This window comes from Lepisosteus oculatus, chromosome 17, assembly GCF_040954835.1.
Source record: "Lepisosteus oculatus isolate fLepOcu1 chromosome 17, fLepOcu1.hap2, whole genome shotgun sequence".
NCBI classification, from domain to species: Eukaryota; Metazoa; Chordata; class Actinopteri; order Semionotiformes; family Lepisosteidae; genus Lepisosteus; species Lepisosteus oculatus.
Genome location: NC_090712.1, coordinates 17,766,927 through 17,791,283, shown reverse-complemented (window position 1 = coordinate 17,791,283; position 24,357 = coordinate 17,766,927). Strand labels below are relative to the sequence as shown.

The 24,357-nt window shown below is 45.6% G+C and overlaps 2 protein-coding genes across 5 annotated transcripts in view; one reads left to right on the top strand and one right to left on the bottom strand.

Moving 5' to 3' along the window:
* The window catches only part of LOC102683267 (cullin-9), a 40,719-nt gene extending 20,168 nt beyond the window's left edge, over nucleotides 1-20,551 (top strand). The window contains exons 12-42 of one of the 4 annotated variants that reach the window (XM_069179870.1): nucleotides 403-640; nucleotides 2,241-2,346; nucleotides 3,102-3,329; nucleotides 3,581-3,671; nucleotides 3,984-4,155; nucleotides 4,966-5,071; nucleotides 5,169-5,264; nucleotides 5,446-5,621; nucleotides 5,737-5,870; nucleotides 6,036-6,221; nucleotides 6,513-6,539; nucleotides 6,796-6,914; nucleotides 7,466-7,648; nucleotides 8,097-8,254; nucleotides 8,427-8,628; nucleotides 8,813-8,984; nucleotides 9,346-9,491; nucleotides 9,653-9,779; nucleotides 10,107-10,309; nucleotides 11,020-11,282; nucleotides 12,968-13,343; nucleotides 13,515-13,655; nucleotides 13,743-13,907; nucleotides 14,529-14,692; nucleotides 15,009-15,102; nucleotides 15,812-15,886; nucleotides 16,192-16,302; nucleotides 16,769-16,886; nucleotides 17,157-17,290; nucleotides 18,594-18,685; nucleotides 19,151-20,551. In XM_069179870.1, coding sequence (XP_069035971.1) covers nucleotides 403-640; nucleotides 2,241-2,346; nucleotides 3,102-3,329; nucleotides 3,581-3,671; nucleotides 3,984-4,155; nucleotides 4,966-5,071; nucleotides 5,169-5,264; nucleotides 5,446-5,621; nucleotides 5,737-5,870; nucleotides 6,036-6,221; nucleotides 6,513-6,539; nucleotides 6,796-6,914; nucleotides 7,466-7,648; nucleotides 8,097-8,254; nucleotides 8,427-8,628; nucleotides 8,813-8,984; nucleotides 9,346-9,491; nucleotides 9,653-9,779; nucleotides 10,107-10,309; nucleotides 11,020-11,282; nucleotides 12,968-13,343; nucleotides 13,515-13,655; nucleotides 13,743-13,907; nucleotides 14,529-14,692; nucleotides 15,009-15,102; nucleotides 15,812-15,886; nucleotides 16,192-16,302; nucleotides 16,769-16,886; nucleotides 17,157-17,290; nucleotides 18,594-18,685; nucleotides 19,151-19,370 — 4,823 coding nt within the window. In that variant the 3' untranslated portion in view covers nucleotides 19,371-20,551. Of the gene's footprint in view, nucleotides 1-402; nucleotides 641-2,240; nucleotides 2,347-3,101; nucleotides 3,330-3,580; nucleotides 3,672-3,983; nucleotides 4,156-4,965; nucleotides 5,072-5,168; nucleotides 5,265-5,445; nucleotides 5,622-5,736; nucleotides 5,871-6,035; nucleotides 6,222-6,509; nucleotides 6,540-6,795; nucleotides 6,915-7,465; nucleotides 7,649-8,096; nucleotides 8,255-8,426; nucleotides 8,629-8,812; nucleotides 8,985-9,345; nucleotides 9,492-9,652; nucleotides 9,780-10,106; nucleotides 10,310-11,019; nucleotides 11,283-12,967; nucleotides 13,344-13,514; nucleotides 13,656-13,742; nucleotides 13,908-14,528; nucleotides 14,693-15,008; nucleotides 15,103-15,811; nucleotides 15,887-16,191; nucleotides 16,303-16,768; nucleotides 16,887-17,156; nucleotides 17,291-18,593; nucleotides 18,686-19,150 lie in introns of all 4 variants that reach the window. The other 3 variants (XM_069179869.1, XM_069179871.1, XM_069179872.1) reach the window with 3 other exon arrangements.
* A 466-nt stretch (nucleotides 20,552-21,017) lies between these two features.
* On the bottom strand, nucleotides 21,018-24,051 carry dnph1 (2'-deoxynucleoside 5'-phosphate N-hydrolase 1). Its single transcript, XM_006638838.3, has 4 exons — nucleotides 23,771-24,051; nucleotides 22,469-22,540; nucleotides 21,686-21,796; nucleotides 21,018-21,196 (listed from the first exon to the last, which is right to left on the bottom strand). Exons 1-4 carry the CDS (start codon nucleotides 23,910-23,912, stop codon nucleotides 21,075-21,077), a joined length of 447 nt encoding a protein of 148 aa, XP_006638901.1. The 5' UTR covers nucleotides 23,913-24,051; the 3' UTR covers nucleotides 21,018-21,074.
* Between the last annotated feature and the right edge of the window lie 306 nt (nucleotides 24,052-24,357).

Sequence of the window (24,357 nt, the reverse complement as noted above, 5' to 3'; positions counted from 1 at the left end):
TAACTGCTGTTAAGTACAATAAAATTACCTAAAATAACTAGAGCAAAAATGATCAGAAGAATTTAATCGCTTCTGATATGGAAATTATTTTTTTTAAACTGGTCACATAAGAATAATCCTTATACTTATGGAAAGCAAGGACACTTCTCTAAAAGCACTTGACCGGTAATGGAAACTTCCCCCCACCAACACCAGTGTGTAGCCCCCACCTCGGTAATGTGGCACACTTTGGCTGCTGTCGCTATGTTCGCCATTCATCAGCTATCGGTGGGGAAGAGAGCAAAGAAATGAAGCCAGTTCATAGATGGGGATTCCTAGGAGGCACGATCAAATTTCTGCTGGAGAAGGCCTTTCATTTTTTTTTTTACTACCCTTATTTTTCTATGCTCTCCTGCACACCAGAATCGAAAGAAGAGTTGGATTTTAAGGACATGGAGCTGAAGATGCTGCTGGTGAGCCTGAAGGAGATGACGGCCACCAAGGAGATCATCCTGGCCTTGGAGCGGCTGATCTGCGACGACGTGTCCCAGCTGGAGCAGGAGCTGAACGACATCATGAAAGACAGGGACACCTACCAGGCGCTGGTGAGGGCGCTGGACCACCACCGCTCTGACAAGGCTGTGCAGCTGGCCATCCTGAGGTAGGAAGAGCGAGCCTGGGTGCCTGGAGGGGCACACTGTTCTTCAGGGCATTGATCAAGACCATGGTGGCGTGGAGCTCCTTGTTGAGGGCTTCGGGTTTTTCAGGTTTTCAATTCACCTGAGCTCCTTGCAACTGGGGCTAAACCTGGTAGCTTAATATTCAATTCAAGTTTAAGTGTCCCCTAGAGGAAATTAGTTTTACGGCACAGTCAAACACAACACAATGACAATACACATTATCAAAAGGGAAGAGAATACAGCAGCGTTACAGGAGAAAGAAACAAGAAACAAGAGACAAGGTAGTGACTTTGCATTGTTTAAGAGTGTGATTGCAGTGGGGATGAAAGATTTCCTGAGTGTGGGTTTTACACCTCGGGGCACAGAGGTCCAGATGGGAGAAGTGTGAATTCGCAATTGAGGGGGTGACACACACACTCCCTGATGCTTTTGGCTTTCTTAGTCACCCTCTGTTTGTAAAGGATGCTTAAGTTGATTTGATTATTCTCAATTATTTTGCCACTTATATTCACTAATTTACCCAGCCTGTTACAGTTACCGGAACTCATGTTGCCAAACCAACAAGTGAAGCAGTATGTTAATAGGATCTGTTTTAACTATAATGATGTCATGTGACATAACAAGCCACATTTCAGTGACATGAATGTGAAGACCAAGGGACCTTGGTTCAATAATGATTGCCTCAAGTATGGGATCAAATTTCATGTAGTGAAAAAATAATCACGTTAGCTGTTTAATAGTGAACTGAATGTGCTCAGTAACTGCAGTGCATTTCACCATCTGTGCCATAGGCTTAGGCACAGGTCTGTTTGACAGGACAGTAGAAAATAATTCCTTTCATTTGTAGTTTTATCTGATTGGTGCTTTTGTTTTTCAATTGTTAGAAGAGTGATCACCATTAAATTTGTAAACGGCTTTTTTAAAGAACATAACCGTCTTCTGTCACATAATCAAGTAATGTTACCCGTGTTGATAGCAGAGGTTTCAGTCTTCACTGAATGTTGTGATTAGTGCTTTTCTCATGCTTTGTGGGGAAAATGTCTTAAGCAATAAAAAATCAGATTGCTTAAGCGTCAGAATTGTAGCTTGTAGATACTTTAAAGAGTGCGTCTTTATCAGTAATCTTTAGAAGAAAACATGTATCACGTATGTTCTGGCTGCTTTTTTTCTGTTCCTTTTAACTCAAAAGTCACACTGTGCATGTGATCATGCTCAACCATTGCAGAAGACCATAAATGGACGAGACTCCCAACATCTTTTGTTTTTGTAATGGTAGTGTCATTAATTTTTATGTTGATGAAATGATGACGGGTGTTATTGAGAGTAAGCCAAATTGAAATAGTTCATATAAAAAGTAACTGAGTTAAAACGCTTCTCTTGGGACTAAACACTGAATTTGTAGTGTGTTTTGATCATTTGGATGTTTGTCCTCCAGCCCTTTCTTAGGCTTGTTCTGAGGCACTACAAATCTTCAGCGTTTCAGTGCAGTTTCACATGTTGCCTCTGTGAAAGCAGAATGCAGATTGCAGACGTTGTGTACAATCAGGTAATGTGCGATTTGTTTTCACTGCTTTTTAACAGGATTTTGAATAAGTTTTTAGATAACTACCAAGAAGATGAGCTGCCGTGGCATGAAAGCATTGAGCCTTGCTTGTCATCAATGACAGCCTACATAAGCGACAGAGAGGTAGGAAAAATCACTGGCACAGTATCACTATTCATGTGAAAGCCTGAGAGAATTCATTTACCGAAGCTAGGAATGACCTGGCACATTACCCTTGACTTGGAAAGTTTCATTTCGCGTTTCAATTTAAGCACAAAACATTCTAAAACCTGTCATTTCAATAAAACACTTTGCCCGAACTCTTTGCGAATACATCCTTACCAGGTCTGTGGTGATGTTATTTAATTAAATGAATGAATGTTTGTTGTGATTTTGTGTTAGACAAAGGGGTCTGAATTTTGAATGGTGTTTAATTTGTAGAAGCTGTGTAGGCAATTTTGTTAAAACTGTATTGCTTAAGAAATTGTTTTCATTCCAGTTCACTATTACTGCTATGGTTTTGTAACCATCTAAATTGCAAGAGCAGTTTCTGCAGCAGTAGGTTAACCATGTTTTGTCACAATGTTAATCTTGCTTAAGCACAGCGTAATCTGTATCATCTACATGATACTGAGCAGTAAACTGTTTGCTACAGTTTCTGAGGTCTGAGGTTTCTATTTGTTGTAATTTAAAAGGTTTATCTATAAGTCTGTGACAGCCATCTGTTTTGCAGTTTATCAGTTTTAGCAGCGATTTTTTGTTTTACAGGGGAAAGCTTATATTGCCTTTCTTGCTCCCCTGTTTTAGGCTAGCTGTACTGTTTTGTGCTTTTACTGTGCAAATTACATCTCTATACCCCAGAAACCTGCGAATTGAAACAGATTGTCTTCCCCATTAAGGTTGTCCAGCAGTTCATCAGATTCCTGTACCGCCTGGCCACAACAAACAAAGATTACGCAGTGGTGATGTGCCGCCTGGGCACTAAGGAGGCCTTGATCAAAGCTCTAGACAAACACAGCACCAACTTACTGATGGTGACAGAACTCCGGGACCTGGTCAGTGACTGTGAGAAGTATGCCAGCCTCTACAAGAAGATGACCACAAGTATATTGGCAGGATGCATACAGGTTTGGGATTATTCTTCTGCTATTTTGTAGCAATGTGTTTTTGTCACACCTGTTTGTGCCATAAAGAGAATATCGAGGAATGAACTCGCTCAAGTCAACCATGTATGAATAGCTAGATAGAAATGCAAAGTTACCAACGGACTGCTGATCACAGATAGACAAAAGTACTATTGTTTGCAAGTGTGAGCGCCTCCTTGTGGCATCCAGAAGTGTCACAAATCTTTTATTGTTTTGGGTTTGTAATTTTGCAGATGGTATTGGGACAGATCGAGGAGCACCGTCGTAGCCATCAGCCCATCAACATCCCTTTCTTTGATGTTTTTTTGCGAAACCTCTGTCAAGGTTTGTGTGGTCAGACTTCAGCGAGTTTTCTGACTTGTTAAAATGTAAAAAAACTAAACGAACGAAGCACAGTAATAAAAATGTATTATTTTTGAACCGTAAGAGAGGTCACAGTCAGAAGGACTCATTTTGTTCAAGAAGCATGTTAAAGACCAAACTAAATTGTCCACATTGGTAAATGTGTTTTGTATCTTATGGTATCTAATTTAGTGCTATCTGATGGCATATTGAAGAATTATTTTTTAACTTGTCATATGTCCACATATCCTTTGCATTCCAAGTCTCCTGCTGACTTAGTCCTGTGCTCCTCAGGGTCCAGTGTGGAGCTAAAGGAAGACAGGTGCTGGGAGAAGGTTGAGGTTTCCTCCAATCACCATCGGGCCAACAAGCTTACAGACAAGAACCCCAAAACGTATTGGGAGTCCAACGGCTGCACAGGTTCCCATTTTATCAACATCCACATGAACAAAGGGGTGGTGATTAGGTAGGTGTCTCATTAAGATATTTACACCTTCTGTCTCCAAGCGAATTTATCCAAATGCTTTATTGATCAGCAGATTAATTATTAACATTTTCTGTCACAAGCATGTATAAAAACATCATTTATGCCAGTGATAGCTAAAAGCAATTACAGTGTTACTTTTTTTAGTACCCCCATATTTCATATTTTTTTATTTTAAATAGGGCTTTTTTGCAATTGGACATCTCTGAAAGACAAAAGATCTTTTTGCTGAGTATTCCTTCCAGGGGAGAACAAAAATCTTTTTTCGGCTTAAATTGAGAAGTCAGTTTTCTTTTTTTTGTTATTCCGCTTGCCCAGTTTGCAATGACCAATGATACGTTTTTCATATTTCTACTCACGGCCACAAGCCTGGCAAGCTGAGCCAGAGGAAGCGTGAGCAGACTCCTCCAACCTGCCCGGCCGAGAGCCACTCCTCACTGGTTCAGCGCTGATTGGAGGAGAAGCATGTTCCCCGCCCACAGCACCGCGAGTCGGCCAAGCGCTCGCCGCGAGCGCCGGCCAGCTCATCTGCCCTGCTCTCGGGGGTGCTCAGCCAGCTGTGCGCTGCCGGCTGGAGAATCTCAGGCACAGTCAGCTAGTGGCGGCACCCAGTTAGAGACGTGTGCCGCCTGGATCACTGAACTCCACAATTACTGGGCAAGCCTCTTGGAAGCATATACAGACCCATTTCTTGCCACTTTATTTGCGTGTTTTTTTTGTGGCGTTTGTTTTTGTCCCACTTATTCCCAAATGGGGGGGGGAAAAAATAAATTTGTATTTGTGAAACCCCAGGCAGCTAGCAGTCTTAGTGGCTAGTGAAGACTCGAGCTACATGCCGGCTCGGATTGTAATCCTGGGAGGGGATGACGCTTCGAACATCAACACAGAGCTCAACACGGTATGTGGGGTTCGTGCTGCGTTTCCTGTGCTCATTAATGTGGATTGCTTATTGCAGCCAGGAAAGGCTTTCACACCATGTGTCTCTGCCCTTACAGGTGAATGTGCCTCCCTCAGCCAGCAGGGTTGTCCTCCTGGAGAACATGACCCGCTTCTGGTCGATAATTCAGATCAGAATCAAAAGATGCCAGCAGGTAGGTTAAAGCAAGGTTGCGTTTTAACACAGATGAGTAAAGACGCTTGAATTTCAAGTGTTTTGGGAAGGCTTCTTTTTCTTTGAACATCTTTCTCTTTTGGAGAAAGGTAATGACTTTACTCGCACTGAGACTGTGCTTGAATGCATTTTTAGGGGTTGTCGCCCTCTTTTTGACACAGGGTGGCATTGACACGCGCGTTCATGGGTTTGAGGTGCTGGGACCCAAGCCCACCTTCTGGCCAGTGTTCAAGGAGCAGCTATGCTGTCGGACGTACCTCTTCTACACCACGAAGGCTCACACCTGGTGCCAGGAGATCCTGGAGGACAAAATGCAGCTCCTGCAGCTCTTCAACAAGTAAGCACTGTTTTTAAACCCAGATTTGCTAAGGTTTGGCTTGAACGGTCCTGCTGGGCAGGAACACATGGTTGGCAGTGGCAGGCTCTGGGCTAAGTTTCCCCTTCTCCTCCAGGTTGAACAGCGCACTGAGACACGAGCAGATGTTTGCAGATCGTTTCCTGCCAGACGCGGAGGCAGCAGAGGCCCTGGGCAGGACATGCTGGGAAGCTCTGATCACTCCTATAGTCCAGAGTGTCACCATCTCAGGTAACCTTGGCAGGGGGAAGGCCCTGCAATTTCAGTCTCTGAGAACAAACATCCTAATTACACCTACTGTGAACTTTACTCACATTGCTTATACTTTCTTCCCAAATATGGGTGTGGAGCTCTTGTGGTTGTTTGAGCTCCTGTTCCTTTGCCTCGCGTTGCCAGATCACCAGACGGTGAGCCCCCTGTCCTGGCTGCTGAACGAGTACCTGGAGAACTCGGAGGGTGCCAAGAGGTGCAAGAGCCGAGCCGCGGTTTTCAATTCCCGTGTGCGCCGGCTCAGTCACCTGCTTGTGCACGTCGACACCAGCTGCGTCGACACGGAAGAGCTGAAACCGCCGGTCAAATCCAGTGAGTCTTCCATCAGTCCTTTTTACCTGCAGCGCCTCATGAGTGTCACTGCCCAAGCGGCTCACAGTTTTATGAAGTCTCCCTAAAATGCTGAAGCGACAATGTGAAAAAAACTGAACTGAATTTTTAAATCGTTGCATAAGTTCTGCTTCCCTTTTTCGATTGCTTTGTTATCACTTTAAGAAGTTTTGTTTTTGTTTTGTTGACCTGCTACAGACAAAAACACTCTTGAAAGTCAGTTAGCGATGTTTACACCTTCTGTATTGAAGATATCTTTCTTGTTTTCAGAAGGTATCAACCGAAGCAAAGATTTAAAGAGTAAGTACATTGCAAGTTACAGCTTAGAAGCCCACTTACTTTATTTTGTTAGTTGACCTCATTATTCCAACACTAACCATTGTGAAAACCCAGCATATTCTTTTGACGCACTCCCAAAGATGTTGCATTTTATTTGAAGATTTCAGGATGCACGTTATTTATTTTTTTTCTTTAAAAACAACTCGGCAGCTAATCACATGAGCAGGAATGCTTGCAGGATGCGTCCGTGTTCTTAGCAAACATGCGTATTTTTCAGATGGAAAAGATGGAAAGAATAAGGAGGTCACTTCCTCGTCGGCTGTGAGGCCCAAGGTCAAGAATGCCAGCAGCATTGCGGGTATAGCGCAGTGCTGGCAGGGTGTTGTGCAGCGCCAGGTAAGAGCCAAAACGCCGAGCTTGGAGCAGGCGAGACTGCTGGCTCTTCATGACAGTGGGCCGTGCAGGCTGGTACAGACAGATCCCCCATTTGCCCACTGATTCGTTTCTCATTTGTCTGCTTTGTGTACTTGCGTTCTTCAGGACAAGAGCTGGTTGCATGTTAACCTTTTGGAACGAATGTGTTTAACAGCTGCAACAAACGCGATACTTTTACTAGTACATCATTGATCTTTAATTTCATTTCAAGATTAGTGTTTTAAATACTTTCTAGTGTTCTGTTGACTTTTGTTCTGTAGTAAATTCTACGGAGGTCCAAGTCAAGCTGGATGTGAAGAGACTACAGTTTGTGTTTTGTAGTGTGAAGTGATGAATTATGGATGATTTTTTTAGGCACAGAATCTGCTCCTTTAACACAGTGGATTACAGTATATTCTGCTGACAAGCAGGATTTATGGGTGTTATAGTGGAATAACTGTGTCCTTTCAACCACCTTTGTTTTTAGAAAAGGTGTTTCTCCTTCTCTGAGTTAATTTGACCCTTGTGTACAGGTGAAGAAGTTCCTGGACACTGCATGCAGTTTACCAGACTTTGTGGAGCGGTACAGAAACATGTACCTACGCCTAAAGAATGCCATGGAGGAGCTGTTTGGACAGCAGACGGCGTTCGTCCTGGCCCTGCGGCAGGGCTTCTCTGCAGCACTGCTGCAGCTTTCCATCCTCACCGCCATGCATGTGAGTTTTACCCACTGTGCACCCCCATTCCGATCAGCTGCGTGACCCCAGGGCTGGGGGGCTCACCAAGAGCTGTTACAATACCAAGTTTCTCAGGAATAGTCAACTGAAACCCAGCATGTTTGTTGTACCTCCACTGCTGGGCATACCAATAAGACTCTTGACTATATCTGCACCCCGTGAACCTCTCTAGCAGTACAGGACGCCAGATAGGATTTGTTTTGAAATTTCAAAAACCTTTTGGCTTCCACTGTTGACAGAATATGATCTGCAGACTTGTCTGTTCCCCTTTTTCTTTAAAAGAAGTGACCTGGAACAAAGGTAAAGGGTACTGATACAGAGTTTTAACAGATAACTCAAGCTGGGCAATAGGAAAAACACTGTTTGTTAATGTTTGTTATACTGTGCTGTAGCATGCCTGTCCCACCATGTCCCTCTCCTCATGCAGGTGAGCGAGAGGTTTGCTCAGTACATCGATCTGCTGATCCAGGAAAGTGGCGTGGACTCAGGAAACGTTGAAACGCTAAACCAGCTGCAGCAGTTCCTGGAGCCCATGCTGTTCCTCTCAGGTCTTGAACTGGCCAACACCTTTGAGCACTTTTACAGGTAACTCCCATGGCCATTGATTCCTGTACCTCTGAAATGCCTGCTCAGGAGGTGCTCCGAGAAATTTAGAGACAAGACATATAGTGGTAACAGAGCTGAAAGGTGTCCCTGTGTTTTCACTTTTACTCGGAACTGATTCAGATACAGCTGTCTTGTTCAACCTGTACTGCAGGTACTACCTGGGCGATCGCCTCCTGGGCCAGGGCAAAGTGTGGCTGGAGAGCGCCGTGATCGATCAGATCGGCACATGTTTCCCCAACCGCTTCCCGCAGCAGATGCTGAAGAACCTGAGCGAGTCAGAGGACCTGCAGCAGGAGTTCCACCTGTACAGACTGCAGCAGCTGGACAAGACCCTGCAAGACCTGGACGAGGAGGTGAGCAGACCAGGAGCCGCACGGGACACAGGGCTGAGTGCCATTAGGAGACCGACGCCTTCCAGGCGGTGCCAGTCCTGCATCGGCACGGACTTGGTCCCGCAAGGACTGGAGTGCTGCAGAGGGGGTGTTGAGGTTTTTCGGCTGATAACGCAGGCGGTGTTCCTCCTCTCGTCTCCCGCAGATGATGGAGGACCAGCCATCCTGCCCCGAGGAGGAGAGCGAGGTGAAGGTGCTGGTTCTTTCCCCACGCTGCTGGGCTGTCTCCTCTCTGTGCTACCTGGACAGCCCTGCCAGATACTTCCCTTCCCAGCTGTGCAGCTACCTGGGAGAGTTCACAGAGTTCTACTCCAACAGTAGGTGGTCTTTTTTATTACTCGCTTATTTGCTTTTCCCCCATAAATATTCGTGGAGTACTTTAAAAAAGGCTTTAAAGAGGAAGATCTGCTACTCGTTATTTGAAAGGGATTAAAAAAAATGTCAGGTATGTAACAAAGAAACTAAAATATATTCATCGCTTGCGTAGCTTTGGAGGTTCAGCGGGTGTTTATTCAACGTGAGAAAAATACAAGAAAATTTGTATATTAGTAAAAATTCGGTTTGGGCTTTTTGTCCTGTCAAACAGTGCCCGTGCTTCACTTACTGCCTTCACTGGTCTTTCACTGCTTGCTCAGTACCTACGTGGACCCTGAGTAAAGCACTTTCTCTTCCTGCCAGGTCAGAGCATATACTGTCTGACTCACACCAAACCCCGGCGACTGCAGTGGACTTGGCTGGGACATGCGGAGCTCAGCTTCGGTGCCTTCACTCTCTATGTGTCTACGCTACAGATGTACATCCTGCTGCAGTTCAACCAGCAAGAGGTATGTCTGAGCTGGTTCTTCTGGGGATTGAGACTTGTGTTCTAACAAAATGCTTCTTGGACAAATGAGACCCGTAATGTAGCAGAGACTGGATTAGCCTGGTGTGCTGAGCTGTGGTGGTATGCAGGTCGCCTGAGGGCTGTCTCGTGTTCCCTCCTCAGGAGGTGACCGTGGAGTCTCTGATGCAGTCCACGGGGCTGTCTCTGGTGGTGCTGGGTCACGCACTGAAACCGCTGACGGACAAAAGCATTCTGATCCAGACCAGCCCCACACAGGACCCAGTGAAAGGTAACATCTCACACAGGCCATCTGGTCTTCCTCTTCTGCACAACCTTTCAGAACGAATAGAAAACCGGGTTAGCCACAGCGGAGTCATTAATATCCATTTTTTTTAATTGAATTTAATGCATTCATAACCATCTTAAAAATCACAAACCCCTCACTGGCACAAGTCCCGCAATGATGTTAAAGCATGTGGTCACCTTTCTTTTAGTGAAGTTCAAAATAATCCAAACAGGACATTGGAGATTATTACAGACAGATGGCATTTTATACTGCTGCATTGTAGCATATGTCCTAAAGTCTTAAACCAGTTGCTTTCCATTTTTAATGCAGGCACTCTGAGGCTGAACAAACAGGCTCTTTCTCAAGGTTGTGATGCGCAGAGTTACTGCTATCTTCTGCCGAAGCAGACCTACCTGAATGTTGATGAAGATGCTGCCAGTACACTGGAGAGGAAAAGAAATTTCATCTACTGCTTGATTATTCAGATAATGAAGGCTGAGAAGGAGCTGCATATTGACAACCTTGTTTTTAGGGTAAGATAATAGGTGGTATGTAATTACCCCATGACATAACATAGGCCTCTAAAACTTATTTTACTGTGTCATGGCAACACAGTGGGCTTAGTGTTCCAGGTTCTGTGACGTTTGTAGAAGAAACATTGAGATCTTAGAGTTGTGCCACTTGTGTGAAATAATGTAAGCAGAGAGGAAGAAGCACCATCTAGGAGGAAAAGAGGGAGCAAGAGCAGAGTAAGAACTTTTAAAGATTACCTGCTCAGGCTGGTGGCACAGGAGTTTGTTGTCCTGCACAAAGCTAATGAAGCTTTGCATGAAGCTAACAGGCAGCTGTGGAGAAACGGGCCAGCTTGTTTCTCACGGGTATATGAGAATCCCATATGTGTGGTTTTGTACTGGAAGAAACTGCTGTCCAGAGCATAGAGTAGACTGTCCAGAGTGCTGACTGCTTGGTCATTTCTCTTTTAACTCAGGTTTTGTTTTCTGTTCTGCTTAAACTGGAAAGTTTTTTTTTTCTCTTCAGTTTGTGATCTTAATTATTTATAGTCTATAACAAAGCCAGAGCTCCTAGACCTTTGGGCTGCATCGCTATGATGCCTGGTGTGTGCAGTGGTCACCAAGACGCACTGCCCATACAGTGGATCTTCCACTTCGACAGGCCAGTAAACAAATCTGAAATTCAGAAAGTCCAGAAGGCTGTATTGTAACCCTGGCTCTTGTCTTCCCAGGTCATTGACTCTTGCCAGCAGCAGGAGTCCTCCAGTTCCCCGCGGTTGGTCCGTTTCAGCTGCAGCAACACGGATGTGCTGTCCTGTGTGATGCACCTAATTAACAAGGGCTACATCCAGCGCAATGAGGACAGCCCCCACATTCTGGAGTTTGTGCCCGAGGACCCCACCACTCCCCAGAAGGGTCAGGCTCACATCTCCTTCAGCAAGCAGGACCTGAAGAAAGCGAGCTCCAGCAACAAGGAGAGCCTGTCTGCCTTCAGGTGTGAGGAGGGCCTTTGACATTGTGGGAGTGGGGTCTGTGGATGGTCTCTTTTTAGCTGCAAGGTGTAGCAGCAGCCAGAACGGTTGATGTAATTGAATTCCTCAGGACTTCATGGGTTTGGGGAGGGGGAATCCAGAATTGTTTGTTTGCTTTCATGAAATATCCTCTAGCTTTGAAGAATGGTGCCTAAAGACGTGGATATGCTTTCTCAGAGATCTTCGCCTTCCAGCTAAAAGCACTTCTTTTGCAGCAACGAATTAGTGCCTTTGTCAGATACATGTAGATCAATTTTGAATTGGATTTTCCTTACCGTATCATAAAACTCACACGATCCAAGTCTTTGAAAGACATTTGCTTCTGCTGTTGCAGACTAAAGCAAATTTAAGCGACATAGCTGGACCTTTTCTAAATGCAGGAAAAGTGCAGTTAATGTTATGTGCCATGCTTAATGTTCTTGTAGTATGCAGTACACAAGTATGTTTTATTCTTTTAAGAAATAAAGAGAACCAAAATGCAACCTCTTTTGTTGTTATTTTGTGTGGCATATCATATTTTACCGGTAATATCAGTCAGCTGCAGGATATATTGGCAGCAGAATTTTGCTTTGGTTTCAGCCAGATGTCTCCTAGTTCAGTCTGCAAGGGCCCCAGGGTTTTCCATGTTGGAAGATCTCCTTGTTAATCAACAGATTATAAACTGGTTAATAACCTAAAATGAGCATCCTTCTCAGGCCATTACTAGGCGATTAATACCAAGACACATGAAATGCCTATGGCATTCCAGCTCTTGAGAATTCAGGTCTGTCCTCACCTGATCTGGCTAAATAAGGGGTTTTCATTTTCAAAGAAAAGTAAAGATGTGCTTCAAATCTGATTTGTTTTAAGGATATATATGTATTAGTTCTGAGCTGAATATGGGTTCTTCAGATTCAGATGTACCCTTCACAAATCATCAGGTTTAGATATTGAAGTTATTTATATTGATATTTAAGTGTAATAAACAAAGATGTCTTACGGGCAAAATTATTGGCATTATAATGTTCAACAGTCTCCTGCATTTACTGACCAGAAGATGACATTGTCAAACTAAAACAGCACACTGTTCACTACAAAAACAAGACATGTAACATATTATTTCTAAATTGTCTGCAATAATGTACTTAGGAAGTTATTGAAAATGCATTTTTTTAAAGTGTTGATATTATTTCATTATCCCATTTTTTTCCCCCCAATTGAGTACATTTGTCATTGTAAGCAGTTGAGTGCTCCAATAAATTCTGATAAAAATGTTAGTGTTATGCACCAATAAACAAGCTATTTATTGCTGAATGACAGTGTTTGGAAACCCAGAAATCTCCCTGGTTTTGCTTGGTTAAATATAAGCTGCTTTGCTTATGATACTGCAATGAATTTTTCAAGTGAGTTGTCCTCTTGCATGCTGTTCTGAAGGGATCTGTTTGGATAAGTGGGCTTTCTTTTCAGCTCTTAACAGGTACCAATCGTGTCCGTTTCAGACCTTGTGCTTGATCCGAAATCCTCGGTAACGAATCAAGCCCAAGAAAAGAACCAGAGACGCGCCATGCGCCGATTCTAAAATGCGATCCGGGTGGCGGGCCCTGTTCTGAGAGCGTGTGCTCCTGTCTGCTGTTCTGAGAGCGTGTGCTCCTGTCTGTGTCTCCCCCAGCGTGGACGGCTTGTCCGCAGCCCCGCGCAGCGCCGAGGACGGGGTGCTGGAGGCCGTGCTGTTCTCCATGGGGCGCACCATGACGCAGGAGGAGGTGCGCCAGCTGATGCGGCAGACGGTGCTGCAGGTGGCCGACACCCTGAGCGTCGCCACCGACCGGGCCGAGCACCTGCTGGTGCACTGCAAGTGGAACGTGGACCTGCTGGTGCAGCGCTACGCCGAGGACGCGGACACCCTCGTCCTGGCAGCCGGGCTGCAGGGCAGGAACCCCGAGCCGCCGCCCAGCCCCATCACCCACTGCCCTGTGTGTCTGATCCCTCACGCCGGGGAGCCCGACGTCACGCCCACCCTGTGCTGCATGCACTACTGCTGCCAGGTGAGTCCTGCCTTCCGCCCCGCTATCCCTGGCCCCTGCTTTTACACCCCGTCCTGTCTGCTCGGCTCTGCCGCGTCAGACGTGTGCGTGCCGATGCATGAAACAGGTCTGTGAGAAATAAAAGCTTTCAGAGTAGACGAACCTGGGAACATGACTCTCCCTGTCTTCCAGTCGTGCTGGCAGGAGTACCTGACAACCAGGATTGAGCAGAATTTAGTAATGAACTGCAAATGCCCCATCACTGACTGCCGTGCCCAGCCAACTTCCGAGTTCATCTGCAACATTCTCACGGACAAAGATATCATCGCCAAGGTAGGTGCCGGTACCACTCCCTGTCGGCTGGGACGCGAGGGCAGCTTCGAACGGGTGAGCTGACCACTGCTCTGCTCCCCCCCGCAGTACGAGAACGCGCTGCTCCGTGGGTACGTGGAGTGCTGCTCCAACCTCACCTGGTGCACCAACCCGCAGGGCTGCGATCAGATCCTGTGCAAGGAGAACATCGGCAGCGTGGGCACCTGCTCCAAGTGCTGCTGGTCCTCTTGCTTCAACTGCAACTTCCCCGAGGTGAGGAGCCACCCAGCCCACTGCAGCAGAGTGCCTTCGGTCTGCACGGCACGGTATTTCTTCTGCTGTGAGGAATTCCTCACCAGGGGAGCAGTGCACAGTCTTTGTGCAGATTCAGTTTTGTTTGAGCTGAATAAGGACAGCAAAGTCCGCTGGGCCAGCCCCACAGAACAGACCAACTGCAGGGGCTTCCCCACTCATATACAGGCTCAGAAATGTTTGTTTCACAATCTGGGTGCTTTTCCTGTTCTTTGTTATGTAACAGAAGTCGTTTTGCTTGCAGCTCTTTGGGGAGTTGTCCTGTTTATGTTGGTTTATCCTCTCCTTTGATATGTAGCTTAAATTGCTGGTTCTACTAAAGCAAGTCAGCTTTATTCTGTCCTAACAACCTTTAGTGGAAAGTAAATTAACAGATCAAAGCAATTTTAATACCTTCCACAATATGGTTAAGTTGTGATCTTGTAGTGCTGGATATGTGTAATATTTACATATCCCACTTCGCTTCTCTCTTCTCTGATGTAGGTGTTTTGTTACTACCTGTTGTCCCATTAGCAGAGAGAGATGACATTTGTGGCACAGTGTCCCTGCAGCGTAGCTCATCTTTTTAATGCCCACTCTTAGGCCCACTACCCGGCCAGCTGCAGCCACATGTCCCAGTGGATGGATGACGGGGGGTATTACGAAGGGATGAGTATGGAGGCTCAGAGTAAACACCTGGCCAAACTCATCTCCAAGCGCTGCCCGAGCTGCCAAGCCCAGATTGAGAAGAACGAGGGCTGCCTGCAGTAAGTACTCGGGACCGGGGATCAAGCAGCGTCAGGGGAGAATCTCAGGGCCTGCACGTGCTTTACTTCTTTGAAGACGGTAGTTTTCCGAGTCTGAGGCAATGAAGCTGTCAGTTCCAGCGTGTACCCTTGAAATCCCACTTGGGGAAATTCTGTGCAGGGAACAGGTTCATCATTTCCGATTGGTATGGTCACGAAGCGTGAGTTAGTATTGCTTTCACTTGAAGTCCCGCTGTCGAAAATGCAGGAAGCTCTTGAAGTCGGATCTCTGTTCTCAAGTGGTGAATTCGTTCAATAGCCCCGTCTTTTTTCTCAGTATGACTTGTGCCAAATGTAACCATGGGTTCTGCTGGCGATGCCTGAAGCCCTGGAAGCCCACTCACAAAGATTATTACAACTGCTCTGCTATGGTGAGTGTTTCCAGCAAAATTCACCGCTAGAAAGTATTTTTACTCTTGTTAGTAGACCAGAATTAGTGTCAATGTACCTCACTCGGATGTATGGTAGGGGAGATGTAATTTGTCATGACTTTGACTGTACAATGATGATGGTGTTACAGCTTGTATTGCTCCTGCATTCAAGCTGTTGCAATATGTGTGTTGGCTGCGCAGTGAGTTTCTGGTATCGGGGGCGTTTTGGGGTTGAAATATTGGCCAGTGCGGTGGTGAGCACTGCTGCCTCACAGCTCTGGGGCCCTGGGGCGATTCCTGGGATGCTGTCTGTGTGGAGTTTGCATGTCCTCCCCTGTGGTCATGTGGGTTTCCTCTGGGTGCTCGTTTCCTCCCACAGTCCAAAGACATGCTAGTACCTTAATTGACTTCTGGGGAAAATGGCCCTGGCGTGAGTGCGTGCGTATCTGTCTCTGCCCTGCGATGGACTGGCGTCCTGCCCAGGGTGTGTCCTGCCTTGTGCCTGTCGCTTGTCGTGATAGGCTCCCCCAGACTCTGAGCTGCGTAAAGCTCTTAGAAAAACTGCATGGATGGATTGAGATGTTGATGGCCTCTGGACTTACTGCTAGATGCTTATCACATTGATACTTAGGCTTTGAGTAGTTCAGATCATGCAGTGAAAAGTCAGTATTACAGTAGAGTGGGCTAATGATGTCCTTTGTGGGAACAGGTGAGCAAAGCCGCTCGGCAGGAGAAGAAATTCCAGGATTACAATGAAAGATGCACTTTCCACAATCAGGCAAAGGTAAGGGATCTTTCTTTGCTGTTTCACTCTTTAAAGGTCAGCATCTCTGTTGTGCACATTTTAAGACTTAAATGGCGTTACAGAAGGCAGAATGTTTATAGCCAAGCGTTGTTTGTTTTGCAGAAAAGGGACATGAGTTTCTGAGTCTGAATTAAAGCAAGCATGGTCTTTCTGAGCCCATGCTCTGAAGGCCATTCTTAGAGGTCGATGCCCAGGGTCGGAATGGATGGACTGTATAGAAGTCTCCAGAGGTCGGAAATAAACAAGGCTGCAATTTTCCTTCTCCCGTTTTTATTCCCTCTCAGGACTTTGCCATCAATCTGGAGCACAAGGTGTCTTCCATCAATGAAGCCCTGCAGATGAAGTCCTTGACTTTCGTGATTGACGCCTGCAAGGTTCTGGCCCAGGCCCGCAAGGTGGGAGAACAGGGGGCCTGACTCGCTGCGGCCACAGGGGCGCTTTCCAGAGGCTCATTTCAGCCTCAGTATTGCTACATACCTTCCTCTGTCTGGGTTAAGTCTGCACAAGAGGTCATAAAGTCATGTCTACATTCAGACATCGTTTGAATATGCCCTCTAGAATGCAAAGTTTGGGGAAGCAAAAGAATCAAATGAAATAATTTGGAGATCCTGATAAGTAAATGTATGGAAATCATTGTTAAAAGAAAAAGAAATTATTGGTCTTCATCTGATACCATCTGATTGGTACCGATGAAATCTCTGCGTCGATCAAATTGTACGGTTTGAATACAACAATGCATCTTCACATTATTAAATTGGTTTCTGTCTTAAATCCCATGCTTATGTGCTTCAAAGCTACTGCTTAGCAGAAGGACAACCAAAACAAGACTAGAGGTGTGATTAATGTCACTGGGGTTTCCAGGTGCTGGCCTATTCGTGTGTGTATAGTTACTACAACCAGGACACCGAGAAGATGGACATTATGGAGCAGCAGACGGAGACTCTGGAGCTTCATACTAATGCTCTGCAGATACTGCTGGGTGAGTAGGGAAGAGACGCCCACATTCTCAACAGAGCTTTGTAAACTGACACCCCACTGGGTTACTTGCACATAATAGTTGTTCTTCCACAGTTTTATTACAGGAAAACCCTACAAAAGCTATCAGTCTATCCTCATGGGGTCCTTAAATCTAGTTTTCCCAAGTCACCTAGTGTGCTTTTGAAGTCTCCATTGTTTGCAAAAGCGCCCCTTGTTGCTTGCTCTGAAGTGGTGACTTGTTCACCATTCATACCTGCTTTCTCCCCTCCAGAGGAGACTCTGCTGCAGTGCACTGATCTGGCCTCCTGTATCCGACTGCTGAAGCCAGAGCACCTGAGCACAGGGCTGGAGCTGATCCGCAGGATTCAGGAGAGGCTGCTGGCCATCCTGCAGCATTCCACACAGGTAAGTGCTGCTGGCCACACAGCTGCCTGCTGATGGCCAGGCTCGCAGTACATGCTGCCCCTGTCTGCCCGTTAAGGAGTCAGCGTAGAGCAAAGGTTGTAGCTATCCATTTGAGAGTAGGTGTAGTTCAGATCATGGTCCTTTATGACAGCCAACACCAGATTGCTGGATGATCATCAATCATTGCAGTTGATTGGATTTCAATAAATCTAAAATTCTAAAAAAAGTGCCAAAGCTGTCACTTCCACCTGTTTAAACTTTTGTTATGGAATAATTCTTTGAGAAATAATAATAATAATAATAATAATAGCTTACACTTATATAGCGCTTTTCTGGACACTCCACTCAATCGAAATAGCCCCAATCAAACAGCAACATTGATTTCAGCAGAAAAAGCAGATGGTGATGTGTATGTTCTGATCAGTCCTGTCCTAGGTATAGTGTATAGTTAATTAAACATTTTATGGTTTGCTGAATACTGTTCCAGTAATTTAGAATGATGCTAATGCTTCCAGGTGAACTGGCAGTTTTGACAGAGGTGCAAGCCCTGGATGTATTTAATGTTCTGGTTCAACACTCTTCATATTCAGGAATATCAGGCAGCCTATATCAGATAAGACCAGTGAAGTGCATTAACTGATGAACTCTTCATCCACTTCAAATATCATCTAAGATGACAAAACTGTGGAGTGGAGTAATAAAGTGAAGTCAAGTAATTTGCACAAGATCAATAACATTGCTGCTTAAGGAAGATGTACAGACTCTTTATATTAAGGCTCTACACAAACTGTACTTCACTGTATTAAATGTATTCACGTCTAGTTTTCTACACAGGGCAGCTCTGTGTCATGAAACCTGATCATTTAAGATGCATTTGCTTCAGTGGTATTACCTCTAAGAAGATGTTCTAATCTGTCAGTATTAGCACTGCTGTGTGTGCACATGCTGCATTTGTTTTTTCGAGGTGAATAAACTATAGAAGTAAAACGCTATCTTGGACTCACAAACGCTGATGAACCAACTCTTTATGACTTTCTCTTTCTGCACAATACCAGTGCTTCAAAAGTTGCTTGACACTTCAGCGAAAAGGCTGACTTGGGCTTTCCTGCAGTCCGGCTGGACTGTTCTTACCAAGGTGAAATCACTGGTTTGAATGCGGTACAGTTATAATCCTCTCTGGTCAGCTATATTGTTCCCCCTAAGCCAGCCTCCTTGTACCTGGCAAGTGACTTTTGATCCAAGCGGTATAACAGAAGTTATATATAAATAAGCACAGAGGCCTGTTTCATGTCTTGAATCGCAGGACTTTCGAGTGGGCTATCAATCGAAAGCAGGACCCGACCAGGAGGCGGCACAAGCTTCCAATATAGCTAACCAGTCAGACTCGAACAAGGAGTGAGTATCAGAGGGGCAGTGTGCAGAGGACCGAGGGGAATCGCATGCTGCTTCGGCCTTCGAGCTTAGCTGCAGTATCTGCTCTTTATGTCTGAGGAAGACGGCATGGCTGGAAATTAAACTCCCTTCTCTCTCGTTTCATTAAAATGTCACTGATGATAGATTAGGCTATGGTATCTTTTTTTGTTACCTTAGATCACTTCTATTTCTAATCTGAAAGCCTGCCTGAAGGTTTTAAATGGCTACTTTTTGGTCCTGTAAAATATTCTGATGTAGTGGCCTTTACTCAATCTGTATATTCAAGACCAACACTGATGCAGTCTATTGCCAGACTCCCTGTGCACTTACTGCTTGCCAGCTTCTTTGGAAATGCGCATTCTAACACATCGCCACTAGGGGGCGCACAGGGCGGCACAGAGATGACGGTGATGACGGTGCCCGTCGCTCGCTCTCTCCCTCTGGCAGGAAGAAGTCGGATGGCGGCTCGGACTCGGGGGACTCGGACAACAATAACAACGGCGGGGAGGAGGGCGGGGACGGCGAGGAGGAGGACGAGGAGTACGACGACGAGTACGTCCCCGAGTGGCACGAGGACTACGACGAGGACGACATCGACGAGGACGACTTCTTCTCCGACGACGACGAGTCCGAGAACCTGGAGAGAGACTTCAGCCCCTTCGACTAGGGCGGCGCCCGTCGCGGCCTCCGCCGGCACCCAGCCTTCCCTTTCACAGACACCTGCAGCCATCGCCGACTGGAAGCGCGCTCCGGGAAGGCTTCTCGGGAAGGAAAATCGGATTCAGGTTTTACACAGGGGCCTAGTCGAGTCCCGCCAGCCCTTCTCTCGAAGAGACGATGTTTTGGTCTTTCTGTCACCTTCCCTCTTTCTGTTGTGGTTTGTGGTGAAAAGTCACTTCATTCCTTATTACTACCTGAGATCTTCCGAAGGTGGTTCCAGGAGTGAAACTGGAATCCTTGGGAACCTGATGTGAATGTATTTCAAGTGTACTCTTAAAGGATGTGACTGAGATGACAATCACACTTGAATTTGCCACTTCGCATTTTTCTGATTCAAAGTTGCCTGAACTTTGACTAGAGACGTTTGTTTGTGTAAACACTTACTAAAACGTGAAAAGGAAAACATTTTGCAACAGATAGCTCCTGCAGAGTCCTTTTCTACATTTGTTTAGCTGGATTTTTTTTTTTTTACAATTGCATTGCCTTTTTTAAATTTGGCCATTTTTATTGAAGTGCAGAAAATTCTATGTGAAGACGTCCACCCCTACAGGGAGTGAAAGAGCTAAATCAAAGCGATCAAAACAGTGTATTCTGTCCAGACCCATGTGAGAAATGTGCATACTAGTTTAAGTATTTTTAAAGGGCTAACCTAGAATCTCAAAATGACCTGTGTAAAACCTGACCAGGAGCAAAGCAAAAGGACAAACAAGCTCAAGGTCTCAGAGCTAAGAGCGCACCAAAGAGAGAAGAATCTGATTTTTAAACTGCAAAGTCAATAATGTATCTGTCACATCTACCAAGATCTCACTGCAATAATTGGAAATTTACATGGCTTATAAAGTACATTCTTTGCAAAGCAGCAGCTTGTGTAACTTGCTTCTTGTTTTTTTTCTGAAAAAAAGGAAATAATACAGTTTTTTGAACATGTTATATGTTCACTTATCTAGAGAAATTTGTTGAAAGTTATCTTGCTTTGAGTTGGAATTTACAGGTTAGTTCTAGCAGAATGTTTAAATATCCTTATATATTCATATACTGTTCATCTATAATGTTCTATCTTTCTGGGAAAAAAATGAAAATTGAAGTTATGCAACTTCAGCTTACTAAATAAAAGAGCTTTTCTGCTAATATCTTGTTTTTGGATCTTTCTAACTACATGGGTACACTCTGACCCTCCATGGTCTGTGAGCATTTTCTCAGTAAAACAGTCAGGAAGGGGAAATGAAATTAAAGACATCGAATACACTAACATACTGGTTTTAAGAAGTAAAGGAAAGATGATAAAATACCATTGAATTAGAATTACATCATATCAGAACTGAAAACTCATGGCAGGATTGCAGTAATGCCATGATTCGCCCAGTAGAATAGGGGGTCTATAGACGACACCCCGGAACCCCTGTAGAAAGCCTCCAAACCAACACGCCAATTAACCAATTAACCCATGCCAACCTGCAGAGAACATGCAGATTCCACACAGAAGGCATCCTAGTCCAAAATTGAACTTGGGACCCAAGAGCTGTGATGCTGCAGTGCAGAGCACTATACAATTAAGAATTTCTATTATTAATAGAAAGCACCACAATACACCTGGTCAGAGCCTGGTCTTTACTGGAAGCTTGGTTTACAGAAACTTGACCACAGCGCAGCTTCAAGAGGACAAGCCGGTGGCTGTGAAGTAGTCCTCCACGGTTGTCTCAGCCTCCTCCTCCGCGTAGTCCCGCACCTGGAACCGGGAGCCGTCCGCTGCGCCGCGGATCATCGCGGACAGGACTGCGGAGAGAGAGAGCGCTCAGGCAGGGACACGCCTCCACACGCTGCTTCCTCTGCCATGCTGGACAAAGGGCCTCGTCCCTTACGGGCTTGAAGAAGACTGGTGTTGAGCCCTACAGCCCTACACAAGTGCTTCGTGTCCATTGAGCATGATTTTGCTTTGAAATGCCTTTGCTTTACAAATAAAGATGAAAGGTCTAAAGGTCTCGGTTTCTCATAATTCAGCACATCGCCCCTTAGTTTCAAAACCCCCTGGTATTCATTTCAGTAAAGTTGCCGAGAATACTCATGGGCTCAGGACATAAAAGACCGACTTGAATATGCAGACAAGCCGTTATGGACAGCTCGCCTATGGTAAAATAACGGATGAGATTTGGGACGATAAGCTAGTTTACGATCCTCTGGCACCACTGTCTCCTGGAAAGAAAAACGATTATTTTGCGTAGTAGAACGCTTTAATGGGAACAGGCGTTTTCACACATACTGCACCTCGGCCCGAGGAAGGTCGGAAGAGGCACAGGACCCTCTTGTCCATGGCTACAGCTCTGCCCAGCTCGTATCCCACTCCCAGCGAGGGCTGCGTCACCTCGGCCACGATCACTGCCAGACAGACCGGGGTCACACACCACGGGCCCGCGGACAGACCGCAAGAACCTCTACTGCTCCTCTTCTAGATTTGTTAATTGAAGCTCACATTAGAAACAAAACGATTACCTCTTTATCCTTTGGACTAAGTTTTCCAGATTAAGGGCCTACCTCTCTCTTATGCTGAAAAAGTGATCCATACCTACAATTTATCAGGAGAAGCACCTTACTGGGGTGTCTACTGCAGTAATAAGCTTCACTGTGTGCAGAATTCTGAGCAGCCTGTGAACATGACTCTTGCCTCAGCATCCCATTCCCACCCTATGGAAACTGCTTTAGCTTCCTGTGAAACTTAAGAGTCTGTCCACAGATGGGGATTAATTCTATGAGTGCAGCATTTCAACAGAGATCTATTTGACCAGGCTCCAAACAACAGGTGAAAGAGCCTTCTTTTGTGCTACTCTGGAACAAGAGTCTGATTCACTGCCTAACACCTACCCAACTGTCTACTCTCACTACAGACTCTGCCACTGTAGACGGTCTAAGAACTGTTTAAAGATTTTAATGTATAATTTATTTTACTCTCCATTTGATTTGGTCAGTTTACTGCAGGATTTTGCACTACTTGACTGCTTTATTGTTGGTGTCTTTATTGTTGTGGCTGCTGTAATGATCGGATGGCCTCACCATCAGCCTGCTTCAGCCAGTCGACGTCTCTGTCGTGGATAGCCTTGTCTCCCTCCAGCACAGCGTCTTCCCCTGGCACAGCAAAACACAGGACAGAGGGCCAGTCAGTGTGGAGGCACAATGATCCCAGATCACAGGAACCTTTCACTATACCCAGACGCCAGCGGGGATCTCCAGCTCTGGCCCTGCAGAGCCCAGTTCAGCAGTTGTGGAAGGTCACCACCGATGAGGGAGGTTACGAGAAGAGGCTGTTCTGTCCATCTGGCCCATTTAATAGTAGCTTATCGATCCCAGGACCTCATCCAGCTGTTTCTCGAAAGAACCCAGGGTATCGGCATCAATCACGTCTGGGTAGCTTGTTCCACACTCCCACAACCCCTTGCAAAAAGAAGAGCCTCCTCCTCTGGGTTGAAAACGTGCTTCCACACAGTCTACCCTGGTGCCCTCTGGCTTTTGTTCGGCAGTTCGTTCTGAGATATGGTCAGTGAAACACGCGATATGAGTAATTGAGGGATCATTTAGGACCAGAATCTCTAAATCGATCAGATTACTAGCTTAATTCATCGATCATGCACAGATGTTGCCGATCTGTAAAGCCCCTGGCTTATGGGACCCTCCAGCTCCAAGGCTGCGACCTCTGATCAGAGGGTCCAGGTTGAGATGAAGTTTAGTTGTCCTTTACGTCATGTAATGTGATTGCGCGGTCGGTACGTCAGCGATTTGTTTGCAGTCCATAATCAAAGCATTCATATATTCTAAACACCATTAACGAACCGCAATACGTTAAATGCAAACAGGCGTAAATAGCGTAAGGTTTTCGCAAATTTAAAACCACTCAGTTCAGTACCGTACAAAGTAACCTCGTCATATTTTATTGTACGCCTATTTATATGCGCCCTTTCGCTTCAGTTTAAGTGTTACTCGATTCGGATTAAAGCACACACATTGCAGTAATTAATGGAATAGCGCACTGGGAGTAACTATGACGATAGACACTTGAGCAAAACCTCACCTTAACCGAAAACGAAAAGTTAAAGCTTAACCGAAAAGTTCACCGAAAGTTTTTTTTTGTTCAAAGGAAAATAAAGGACCATCGTCTTCATGCTCGCACGCACTGCTGGAATCTACACACCTGCAATCTGGGCTTTTATCAGGTAGAAGTTAGAGATGGGAAGCACGCAGAGAAAACACATAGTTCAAACAACTATGCGGCCATGCGGTTCGGTGAAGGAGTGGAGGATGGAAAAGTAACATTCTCAACACGGGGAATCAACAAGAAACACAATATAGGAGGGAAAACACCTTTTTCTGACAATGCAGCGTGGCTGACATGCTCCGTCAGAACGGTGCCGTACTTCTGCAACTTCTGCACAATCTTCTGGTAGACTGCCACGTCCTGCCTCCCTCCCCGAATGCTGCCACAAAAGTAGATGTTCAAAGCCATGCTGCTTTCAAAGGATGCGAACCCGATGTAACTCCGGCCCTGCCTTAATTCGGGCCGGACCCCCTCACTCGGCAGCTGAAGCGTCCGGTTTCAGTTGTGCGGGTCAGAGGGGCCTTCCGTCGCGCCGCACCACAGCGCCACCTGGGGGCGACGGCGCAACACCGCAGCATCAGACTGGCCTCATACGGGATCATGTTATGATGGAATTGAACCCTACTAGTATCATATGTCTTTAGCACAGAGGGCAGGCAACCCCTTTTACTCTTATGTCAGGTTCTGCTTTCAGACACAAATGAAGACTTGAAAAAACACAGCTCATTTTTCAGCGCTGCGCCGTAATTAAACACTTCCCGAATGCGGTTTTAAAATGAGAAGCGTATGTTTAATACACATACTGTCGGGAAAGCAGAATATCAAAATAGTAGAATAAATATAATATAAAGGA

Coding starts and splice junctions, on each gene's coding strand:
- dnph1 (XM_006638838.3), bottom strand. CDS start 23,912: ATGGCTTTGAACATCTACTTTTGTGGCAGCATTCGGGGAGGGAGGCAG. Junction 22,541..23,770: donor CGCTGCATTGTCAGAAAAAG/GTGTTTTCCCTC, acceptor TTGCTGTGCCAG/GGGAAGACGCTGTGCTGGAG. Junction 21,197..21,685: donor CCGACCTTCCTCGGGCCGAG/GTGCAGTATGTG, acceptor CTCTCTCCGCAG/TCCTGTCCGCGATGATCCGC.